Source organism: Scardinius erythrophthalmus, assembly GCF_964197995.2.
Source record: "Scardinius erythrophthalmus genome assembly, chromosome: 2".
Lineage (NCBI taxonomy): Eukaryota > Metazoa > Chordata > Actinopteri > Cypriniformes > Leuciscidae > Scardinius > Scardinius erythrophthalmus.
This window is the reverse complement of record NC_138222.1, coordinates 5641307-5653239: the sequence shown is the minus strand read 5'-3', so window position 1 is coordinate 5653239 and position 11933 is coordinate 5641307. Positions and strand designations below refer to the sequence as shown.

General features: G+C 34.1%; 2 protein-coding genes across 3 annotated transcripts; both read right to left on the bottom strand.

Moving 5' to 3' along the window:
• Window positions 1-1200: 1200 nt before the first annotated feature.
• On the bottom strand, window positions 1201-4943 carry lto1 (LTO1 maturation factor of ABCE1). 2 transcript variants are annotated; one of them, XM_081350512.1, is made up of 5 exons: window positions 4753-4943; window positions 4498-4603; window positions 3261-3331; window positions 3067-3184; window positions 1201-1966 (listed from the first exon to the last, which is right to left on the bottom strand). In XM_081350512.1, exons 1-5 carry the CDS (start codon window positions 4809-4811, stop codon window positions 1895-1897), a joined length of 426 nt encoding a protein of 141 aa, XP_081206638.1. In that variant the 5' UTR covers window positions 4812-4943; the 3' UTR covers window positions 1201-1894. The 2 variants fall into 2 exon arrangements, with proteins under 2 accessions (XP_081206638.1, XP_081206639.1); XM_081350513.1 differs by lacking the exon at window positions 3261-3331 and having other exon boundaries at window positions 1234-1966; window positions 3067-3196; window positions 4753-4871.
• A 2924-nt stretch (window positions 4944-7867) lies between these two features.
• fgf19 (fibroblast growth factor 19) lies at window positions 7868-10768 on the bottom strand (the record flags this gene model as incomplete). Its single annotated transcript, XM_081358779.1, has 3 exons — window positions 7868-8182; window positions 9407-9510; window positions 10567-10768. The coding sequence occupies 3 exons, from the start codon at window positions 10766-10768 to the stop codon at window positions 7868-7870; spliced, it is 621 nt and encodes a 206-aa protein (XP_081214905.1).
• Window positions 10769-11933: the final 1165 nt, after the last annotated feature.

Below are 11933 nucleotides of genomic sequence, written 5' to 3'. Positions count from 1 at the left end.
GTCGGCCAATAGTGAGCCTGCGTTCTGACGTTGAATAAAGTCGTTAGTTTTGTTTGTTTTTTGCGCACAAAAGTATTCTCGTCGCTTGATAAACTTAAGGTTGAGCCACTGTAGTCACTTGGACTATTTTAAACATTGTCTTTACTAACTTTCTGGGCCGACAAGTTTCAATTACCTAGCAGCCTATGGAGGAGTGAGACAGCTCTCAGATTTAATCAAAAATATCTTAATTTGTGTTCTGAAGATGAACGAAAGTCTCACGGGGTTGGAACAAAATGAGGGCGAGTAATTACTGACAGCATTTTCATTTTTGGGTGAACTATCCCTTTAACTAAAGGCCCGCTCACACCAAGAACAATAACTATAATGATAACTATCGTTCTGTTTGTTTTTGGGTGCAGGATGGATTTTGATTGGCTGTCAATCTTTTTAGAATGACTTTTAAAGTCCCCCTGTGGTGAAAATCAAGTTTTTAATGTTGTTTATATGTCTATGTGGTGTTTTTAATATGCTTTTAGACAAACCATGTGTAAATTCATAAGTCGACACCATTGCTGAGTGTTTCCTGCTTAAAACTGCAGTGAACCAAAGACAGTCTCAAAAACACGCTTTGAAATCGCTGGTGTTTCTGACGTCACAAACTACCTTGTAACCAATCAGATCAACGCGTGATCGTCAACCAGTGGATCTCTGAGCTGAGTGAGTGAGTGGAGGCGGGGCTCATTTGCATATTCATAGAACCGCGTATACTAAAAGGGTGTCGAGTTACATTCAAGATATTTTAAGGCATGAAGACATTTTTTTTCAAGGATTTTTTTTTTTATGTCATTTTGGTGATCAAAGATGAGTTTAAGAGATAAAATTATTGACTACAGGTGGACTTTAAAACTATTTCTTTATCATTGTAGTTATCGTCCTTGGTGTGCCTAAGATTTCTGCAAATAGCAGATGTGTTTGTAATATTAAATCACTCTAATCCAGCAGCTCTTAATTATATGACCTTCAAAAAGATATTAAAATGTCTAAAGGAGACCTAATAAAATAGGTCAGAAAAGTTTAACTAATAAAGGACCAACAACATGTAACATTAACAAGTATTGATAACAACAGTAATAATAATTTGTAAAATATATTATTATTATCAATAAAATATAAGGATCATATCTAGACAGCTATACAACCAAATAAGAAACAAATGTGGATCATTCTTAACTTATATTTTATTTATTTTTTAACTTTATTGTCTTTCCATTCAAAATCATTTAACACAATTATACAAAAAAAGAAAACATTTCCTTTAAAGATAAAACTAATTGTTCCTAATTATTGTTCCCTAATAATAAGCCTTTCAAGTCAAAACTTGTACAGCATCTCCATCAAAAACTGTCTGTGCTACATTTATCATTCTAATTCAAAAGTGACAATCCTACTGTACTGGCAGTTCACCAGCAGGCGGAGCCACAAAACTGCAAGAGCAATTCTCCAATTTCACCACAAGATGGAGTTCTTTCAACAGCACTGTCCATTAAAGATGTATACAAATTAAAGTCATTCTGCTGCACACTGGAAGGGTTAAAAATCATTAAAAATCATTTTGCAAGATGGAATATTCGTATAAAGACAGTGACTTTGGTTTGACTTGTATACGAGATTGACTGTCATTGCCATTTCACCCTTTATATCTCACTTTAAAACCACCAAACCCCTAAGAATACCACTCAAACTCGACCACTGAGTGTTGTATTACGAACTGCCGTACGACTCCAGAGAGAGTGATGACGGTCCACACCTGTACACACTGCATGTGAACACCAAAAAGCGCCTCATCTCGAGCGGCGGCGTCTGCTGATGAGCATCATGAGTTTGCATCGACTGCTGGAAGACTCCTGGAGTCTCAGAAAGACATTCCTGATGATCCACGCACATATTCTTTAAAGTCTGTTGACACGTTCAGTAAAGAGCACACCTGTAGAGGTGAGATGTGTTAGGTAGATGTCATTTTAATGAATACAATGTAAAAAAAATAAATAAAATAATATATATATATATATATATATATATTTATATATATATATTTATATATATATATATATAATATACACTACCGTTCAAAAGTTTGGGGTCAGTAAGAATTTTAATGTTTTTAAAAGAAGTCTCTTCTGCTCACCAAGGCTGCATTTATTTGATAAAAAAACAATAACCAAAAAACAGTAATATTGTGAAATATTGTGACAATTTAAAATGACTGCTTTCTATTTTAATATATTTTAAAGTGTAATTTATTCCTGTGATCAAAGCTGAATGTTCAGCATCATTACTCCAGTCTTCAGTGTCACATGATCCTTCACAAATCACTCTAATATGATGATTTGATGCTCAAGAAACATTCATTATTATTATCAATGTTGAAAACAGTCATGTACAAATTTTTTTCAAAATTCTTTGATGAATAGAAAGTTCAAAAGAACAGCATTTATTTAAAATAGAATATTTTCTAACATTATAAATGTCTTTACTGTAACTTTTGATCAGTTTAAAAATTCTTAGGTACTGTAACTTTTGATCAGGTTAAAATTCTTGCTGACCCCAAACTTTTGAACGGTAGTGTTTAATGTTACAAAAGCTTTAGATTTCAGATAAATGCTGTTCTTTTGAACTTTCTATTCATCATAGCATCATGAAATGAAAATATAAAAAACTGTTTTCAACATTGATAATCATAAATGTTTCTTGAGCATCAAATCATCATATTAGAATAATTTCTGAAGGATCATGTGACACTGAAGACTGGAGTAATGATGCTGAAAATTCAGCTTTGATCACAGGAATAAATTACACTTAAATATATATACACATAAAAAACAGAGGTTTTAAATTGTAATAATATTTCACAATAAGACTGTTTTTGTTTGTATTTTTTAACAAATAAATGCAGCCTTGGTGAGCAGAAGAGACTTCTTTTAAAAACATTAAAAATCTTACTGACCCCAAACTTTTGAACAGTAGTGTGTATATATTCGTACTTTGAAAAACAAAAAGAAAGTGCGATATGGTTAAAGAGATTACCTGTCTAAATTTGGCACGCACTCTTTCCATGTCCTCTTGAAGTTTCTCATACTGAGGGTCTCCGTATGGGAAGTTCTGGATCACTCCGATCAAAGACTCCATAGCTTTCAGCCTTTTCCTAGGAGAAACTCTGGAAGTTAGCAGGCAGATGAATCATTTGCTTCGTTTCCTTTGTTATGTGTTGCAGAACATACCTCGCTTTAACATCACTGTTATTTTCAAGGAGACATTTCCATGCAAGAGCAAATCCATTATAAAAAGACACCTGGAAAAATAGGACATTTAATGCATTTACCTTTTCACAGTAACAAAAGTTTAATAAAGTTTGCATAAAAATGTGATGTATAAAACTGTATTTGTTCCATGCTCTGCACACACTTTTAATGCAATAGACAGTAACAGTCAAAAGTTTGGAATAATTAAGATTTTCTTCTACACACCAAGGCTGCATTTGATGATTAAATACAGTAATATTGTGAAATATTATTACAATTTAAAATAACTTTCTTCAGTATCACATGATCCTTCAGAAATCAGTCTAATATGCTGATTTGCTGCTCAATTATTATTGGTTCTTGATCATTAATAAGGGCAGTTTTATTATGATCAGTTATCTATTAAAACAGTTCTTATTGCTTAATATTTTTGTGGAAGCATGTTTTTTTTTCAGGATTCTTTGATGAATAAACATTTCAAAAGAATTTGAAAACCATTTGTAACATTATAAATTGCTCTACTGTCACATTTGGTCTTAATAATTTCATGCATCCTTGTTGAATAAAAGTTATGTATTTATTTTTAATTGTACTTACCCCAAACTTTTGAATTGTAGTCTATCACGGTCAAAAATATTGTGCAGCAAAAACAGTTTTCAGCATTGATAATAATCAGAAATGTTTCTTGAGCATCAAATTAGCATATTAGAATGATTTCTGAAGGATCCTAAAGACTGGAGTAATGGTGCTGAAAATTCAGGAATAAATTACATTTTAAAATATATTAATTATACAATTTTAACTGTATTCGTCATCACATTAATGCAGCCTTGGTGAGCTCAAGAGACTTATTGAAAAAAAACCTGATATTTTTAGATATTTTTGATGTTTCTCAATAAATTCCATGAATTATGAAATAAGAAAAGAGGAAAAGGAAATTAAAATCCATAATAATAACAACTATATAAATGATGTTAACAGTTTTAGATGAATCACTGCTGTCAGTCACTGATGTCAACTGCCTGTTCAAAGGCCATTGTAATAAAAACACAAGAGAAAACCCTGACACTGCTTTTCCAGAAGAGTCAATCAATATGAACACTGAATAGATGTGAATCCTGTAAAGAGATTTATTGCTAGCGTCCTAAAGGTGATATTTCTTCAATGTAAAGCCACTGAATATGCCATCATGTGTGTGTATTAGTCCATCCTTCACCTCAGCACTGAGTTTGGCTCCGTGCAGCCGCCCGTGGTTTCGACCCTCGATGGTTCCCTGTCGAGTTCCCTCCTCAAACCCTTCCTGATAACCTTCAACATGAAACCTAAAACAAGAGAGCATTTATGAGCCTGAACACATTTAAAAACATTTACATTGACAGTCACTGACTGAACTAAACCCACTGACACACTGAGAGAAACGAAGACACCGTCACGTGACCCAGCAGTTGTTTCTGTTTATCGTTGGTTTTACCTGTTATCGGCCATGACAATGGGGTCAAATAAATCATCACCACTGGACACAAAAGCCATTTTTTCGATTTGGTTATCTCTCCCGAAGTCTTTCCTGACGGAATCTCTCTTCTTCTTCTTCGTTCCAGTTGCCCGGATATTGGTATTGATGTGACTGAACTACGGCGCCGTCTTCTGGAAGGGAATCGAAACTAAACCAATGTTCATATCATAATGTTTATGCTTGATAAAAAATAAAAGTGAGATGTCGCATTGGTTATAAATGAAAAGTAATAGTATTCTTGTCTTATCATGAAAATGAACTGTTAATGTTTTAATTAGTCATTTGAGTTCTTCAATTTAATGTTTTTTTTTGGGACATGCTAGCATGCTAGTTCAGGAAATCAGTTGTTGAGGGATCATAATTTTAGGAAAGATATACAAATGTGGTCTCATATTTAACTTTATTAATTATGGGACAGTGTATAGGCCTACTGTTTATCTGACACCACTGTGAAAATGATTACAGCATATTTAAGTCACAAAACCATAGCACTGCCACTTATAATGCATAGATATCAGGGCCTAAAACTAACTTTTTGAAGGGCCGGCGACTTATATATTTATTACCGACCATTAATATGTTTTACCGACCATGAAACATATGACAGCTACATTTTTGATATCAGTGAAAAGTCACAATTCTCTATTTCAGTTTCGATACCACAGCTAAAACTAGCCTAGTTTGAAACATTATTAAAGAGAAATAAACAGTAACAGCACAAACAAATACAACAGAACAAAGATAAAACTGAAATAAACTGTGCTTTCAGGAAAGGTCTAACGGTAGTTTTCAGAGTAGGCTAATCAAATGTAAAATAACATTGCTTAATCTTCACTGTTAAATTAAACATAATCCTTATTAAAGTTTAAAAAGTTATTCAGACGAGCAGTGAGTGATTTCTCTTTTTCTTTTGTTGTTTGATTAACATTAATGGCACAGTGCAGGATTATTAGCATGCTGTTATTATTTGGATGTTTGCAGTGTGTGAGGATCGAATTGAGTTTACTTTTGCATCTTCTTGCGCTTATATATTTAAGGCAAGGCTTAAACTTTGTGATGATGCAGCACTTGCTTAACCGTTCAATGTGTCCAACATTGCATTACCATCCAACTAGCAATTGACATCTTTTTATATATTCGCCAACACCGCTTTTTCATTTGTCGCTTGGCGAGTGTTAATTTTAGGCCCTGTGCACATGCATACAGTAAAAATATCTGAAAACAATCAAGATTATAAAATATGTCAGCATATTTCACTTAAATGTAGGCTTAAAAATCTATTTTTGCATGTTCAAATGAGTGTTTTAAACTGAACCTGGCATTGCTCCTATAGTCTACAACAATTAATTATGGAAAATGTGAATTATTTATGTACATTTTCTTTTATTTTGTTTGTAGATAGATAAAGACATTACATGACAAACAAAAAAAAAGCACATGTTCTGGTAAGTATTTTAGCAGTACAGCAAAAAAAATTAGGTTAACCTACAATAAAAAAATACAAGCACTTACTTCTAAAACAATTCAAGTCATTAATGCATGTAGTTTGTGCACTTGCACTACATTATATAGCCTAGTGATAAGCAATGGGGCCAAATCTGACATTACAGTATACAGAGAGTTATAATAGGAGAGTTAGTTACTTTACACTGAAATCACTGTTGCATTTCTTATCGGGGTATCTCTTTTGTGACAAGTATTTCTCTGCAGGCCGTCTCTCGTGTTTTCTCTTCTCTATGGGCTCTGCATGTGTGAGATTGAGTAGTTGAATAAGGCATTTTTGTCTAAATTACATTTAAAGGGATTCACCCAAAAAAGAAAATGCTGTCATCATTTCCTCACCCTTTTGTTGTTTCAAACCTCTATAAGTTTCTTTCCTGTGTGTAATATAAAAGAAGATGTTTTGAAGAATGCTGGTAACCAAACAGTTGTTCGTCCCCATTGACTGAAGGAAAACTATGGAAGTCAATGGGGTCCAAAAACTGTTTGGTTACCGACATTCTTCAAAACATCTTCTTCTTTAATGTTCATCAGAAGAAAGAAACTCATACAGGTTTGGAACATGGCAAAATGTTAATTTTATGGTGAACTAATAACCCTTTAACACCATTATCTCAAAATGCAAATCACTTCTTTGCCAGTAGATGGAGCCACAACGTTACAAAAACCTTTCTGCGAATATAGTACACAAGTTATTCAAGGGCATCATGCAAGGACACGTGGGAATATATTCTGCTGTTTCTCAGGCCCACAAATCTTTACAATATTCATCAGTATTTTGTGGAAGTACCCTGCCTTGCAATATCATGCAGTCTCAACAGTATAAAAAAAAATATACATTTTAAGTCTTGCTAATGAAAGAGGAAGAGATAATGCTTATATTTAAGAATTAAAAACTTCTGTCGGTTATACTTTATTTTAAGGTGCCATTGTTATAGTGTAATTATATATTTAAGTACTGAGTAATATTAAGCAACTATAGGGTTAGGGTAGGATTAGGATTTGGTTGAGGATTAGTTGCATGTAATTATGCATAATTTACTCTTATTACTATATAAGTGCACGTAACAAATGTAATAAGGACACTGTAAAATAAAGTGTTACCCTTCTGTCCATTTTCACACTTCACTCTTCAACCATTTAACCACATTTAGCATAAGCAATTAGATTTCAAAGTAATTTAGATATTATCCTTGCTTATATAAATTGTAGAATGTAATCTTTCGGAATAACTGTATAAAAAAGAATAAAAAAAGATATAAAATATTTTGTACAGTGCATGTGTTAACTATAATTTTTTTAAACAATAATTAGAGAGCAAGGTCATCACAAACAAAACTAGAAAAATAAATAACTTCATGCTGCAGGTGAGGCACCATTAACACTTGGAGTGATTTTCTTGTTGTTTGTGTCACTACATTTTTTCCAGTGTCCAGTGTGCAGTTTTCTTTTTCCTGGACTTTCCAGCTCTTTCTGAAAGTCTGGCCCTGTGCTCTGGTTCACGACAGGACTGATTCTGCTCCTCGACCTCAGGGTCGTTCCCTTAGAACATCCACAGGTCATTATTCACTCCTCATCTTTTGTTGAAACTGGGGCTTTGGATCACAATCTGAGATAACTTTCCAAAAGGGTCCATACTGTCTATGTGAAGACCTAACTGATGGTCCTGTCCGGGGCCGACAGGAGAGCGCTGTTCCCCCGAGTGGTGTTCGGTGGGTTCCTGAGAAAGTGTGCTCACCATGGGCAGAAACTGGGATGCTGCAGTCCCGTCGTTACTGTGCAACTTAGCCAAATTCACAAGGACTCCATAGCTGCACGAGATGTAGATGTTGTAGCCGTCTGGCTGGATGCGTTCCAGAAAAGAGCAGTCCTCCTTAGAGTAAGTGTGCTGCAATCAAAAGAAACGGCAAAAACATGAAAACCGAGCAGTTTTTGTGTGCATATAATCACAATATGGATGTGCCATGGCCCTGCCCTGCCCTGCGAGTGTTTTAAGGTTTATTGATAGCTGTTTGCACCACATGGAGAGGCCAAGGTTGTTATTGCTGTTTCTTTTCAATGAGGTTTTAGCTATGCAAACATACCCCGCCATGGGCAAAGGTTGCTGCAATGACACCAGTCAAATCAGTCTATTTGGACAGAATCATTTTTTGTATGTTCTGGTCAATCAAGTAAAATGCAAAGTCAACCATACTTTGCACAATTTATAATTTCTGATCATTTCGACTATGCACGTATTACACATACGTTCAGTATTTAATAGAGAAGGACATAACCAAGATATTTACTCATAACTCATATTCATTTTGGAGTTTGGCTATATGCATGATGGACAGTGTTCGCCACTGTTGGTCCTGCTCTATAATGTTCTTGGGTTTTAACGTCAGATGGGAGGAATGACCCATGACCAGAACATAATGTCAACAGAGCTAGATGTCTGTGGCGAAATCGGCTTGTCTACACTTCCTCAGTCATAGAGGATATCGTGAGGTGACCTTTAGCACAACAAGGTTATCTGTCTCTGACGAATTATTATGATTGGTGGCGGAGTGCCAATGTTGCACTCTCTAAGAATAAAATTATTGCAATATGCACATCACTGTTCTAAAGTCATGTCGCCTCAGTTGACCTCTGTCTACACATTCTACCTCAACTCTACTGCTTTTGAACTAGTGGATATAATCTTGTGGTCAGGAATCAAAATCGTGCACTCTGAAGCAATTTTGTGAAGGAAATTGTAAAAGTATTTTCTTTTAGCTATAAGCCTACTATTAGTAGCCTATTAGGTTCCAATAACGCTATTCTGTAAGTGCACAAGCGTGTCAAAAAACTAAGCAAAATCAACAACCTTAGGGCAAGTTCACACAGAAAGCTTAAAAGCTGAACTTGTTTGCGTGTCGTGCGCGAGATGCTGCAAAAGCACAATGGTTAAATGCGTCCGTCTAGCGCATGTTTATTGAAGAACAATGGAAATGTTGCAGTGGTTCTGTGTGAACGGCCCCTAAACCCGCCAACCAGGGTTCAAATAGCTTGTTCAATAGATATTCAAATAAAGAAGCTTACTTGCACATCTTTATTATACATCTTAATTACTTCTGATTGTCAGACCTACCGATCCATACAGTTTCCCTCTTCTGTCCATGCAGAGAAATCGGGAGCTTGCAACTCCTTTAATGGCAACGCTGCCTGTGTCCACCGGACTTATCTCAACCAAACCTAGGAAACAATATACCATTTTTTATAGAATGCAATAAAAGTAAAAATGTATATATTTTAGCTGAAAATCTGATTTTACACATTACAGGTCAGCTCACAGATATTTGACATGAATAGGCGATATGAATTGAAGTTGCAGGTGCAATGGTGATATTTGCATCAAATACAGAAAATGCAAAGTGCATGTTGCAAAAATTATTATATATATATATTTTTATATAATAATGCATGACATCTATTAGTGAAAATTATTCACTATTATTTATTTATTTTTTATTTATTTATTTTTTGCCTAAAAAAAATAATAAATGCAATTCATAATACTTGAGAACACCTTTTCTATGACTTAAACTCCAGTCATTTTGATGTTTTTGTTTAAAGTTTAAAGTGAAACGTATGCACAGATGACAGATGTAATAAAGAAGAAAAAAACATATTGAATGGCTGAAAATAAATGTGATTTTAATATCACATATATATTTTGTTCAGGTCAAATGGACTAACCGTAAAAGATCATGACGGAATATAATATAGTTCATATATTATATATAACTTTTATAGTTGCTGCCTTAAATTTTTAAGTACAATCAATTTGGTAGTTTAAGACATTTTAACTTAAATTACATTTTTTTTTTTTTTATCTTGTATAACTCATTAAAAACGTTGAAATTGCTTAACTTATATTGATGATTTAAAGCAATGTAATAACATGTTGCCATTACTTTTTTAATATTTTTTGTCCAGTGTGCAACTAATATTTAATATAGCCTACTGTTTACGTTGAAAAAGTGTGTTTTTGGATGTGATGGTTGCACCACTTGACATTTCGAACTATGTAGCATGTTTTTTTTTATTATTATTATTATTATTATTATTATTATTATTATGGAAATCAACATAATTAAAAAATATATATATACTTCAAAATAAATCAACGCACGTGTTTTAAATATTGTTTTTAAAAAGATTTCTCTTCTCTGTCATCTCGGACATCCTCATTTGTCGTTGACTCCGACTATAGGTGAAGCGTCAGTGATCTGCTGTGCTGTGACTTACTGTCCGAGCTCTGCGTGCGCGATCCGCTGATGTCTCCATCTGTGTGGATCTGCAGATGTAAACCTCGTCGGGCCGCGTACAGATGTCGGAACCGGACCGCTTCTCCCCAGTCATTCGCCAGATGTGGGCCCGAGTCGGGCAACGGGAGGCTCTCCACGCCGATGCTGCTTCCACACACAGTGACAACGAGTAAGAGGAGCATTATATTACGAGTTATCTGCAATAGTCTTGTTCTGCATATGAAGCCTGCACACTCTATCTCCTTTGTATTGCTCTGTTTTGGCGCAATGCTCTGCGACTGGCCTTTAAATTGTCCTCTTATCAGATCGATCGATAGGCATTTCCCCTCTTTGGCAGTTCTGAGAACAGGGTAGCCTAACACACCCCGCTGGACATCCAACAGACGATGAAGACTGAACAAATCATCAAAATGCACCATGTTATTTTTTTTTAGGATGCATCTTTAATGCATAACGCTTTATTTTAAAATAATCTTCCTTATATTTCAGAAAGACATTTCGAGTTAGTGTGCATAAGAGTTCTACTTTCGAACTGCGTTTGATGAAAAATTATAGCCTAGCTATCTTTAAAAAACAAAACGTTTAACAATAGGCCTATATATTGTTATTATTAATAAGAAAGTTAACAACATTGGTTAAGGACTTTTTCCACTTGTGAATCTTTTCACTTGTGAAAATGGACTATCAATGGCAAATCGACAATCTTTGTTAATGTTTATTTATTTATTTTTAAAAACATTCAAGCATTTTCTACAAACATGGTTTAATGACTAAAAGCGTAATCGATGAAATTGCAAAGTGAAAATTAAATAATTTAGCCTAAATTAATTTTTAGAAATAGAACTGTTTCGGCGGATGAACTGGATCAATTTATTTACTATGGACCTATTTATTAATAATATTTTGAAATAAAATCGCTTCACTGCTTATTTTTTATTTAGGCTAAATGTAATGAATTTAATGAGACGGTTTTCTTTTTCAATCACCACAGTTGCGCCTATAGTTGACAAGCCCCACAAAAACACCGAAAGTGGACTATTTTAGTAAAGTTTGTATGATCTGCATTTTCAACATATTAAAAAATCCGATAAAGGTTGAAATGAGCACCAGTTGCCCATTTTTAAATCGGAAAAACCACGTGAAACTCTTTAACTCTAATGCACATGCGCACTAGACACAAGTAGACTTAACGTAATATAATGCATTTACTGTTTTTTATTTATTTATTTATATATATTTATTTTATTTTTACATATTGTGTTTTGTGAATTGCAGAGAAGATAGCCTAAATAGTCCCATTCTAGAAAATGCTGTCTTTAAAAACGTCTTGTAGAAATTATGTTAATC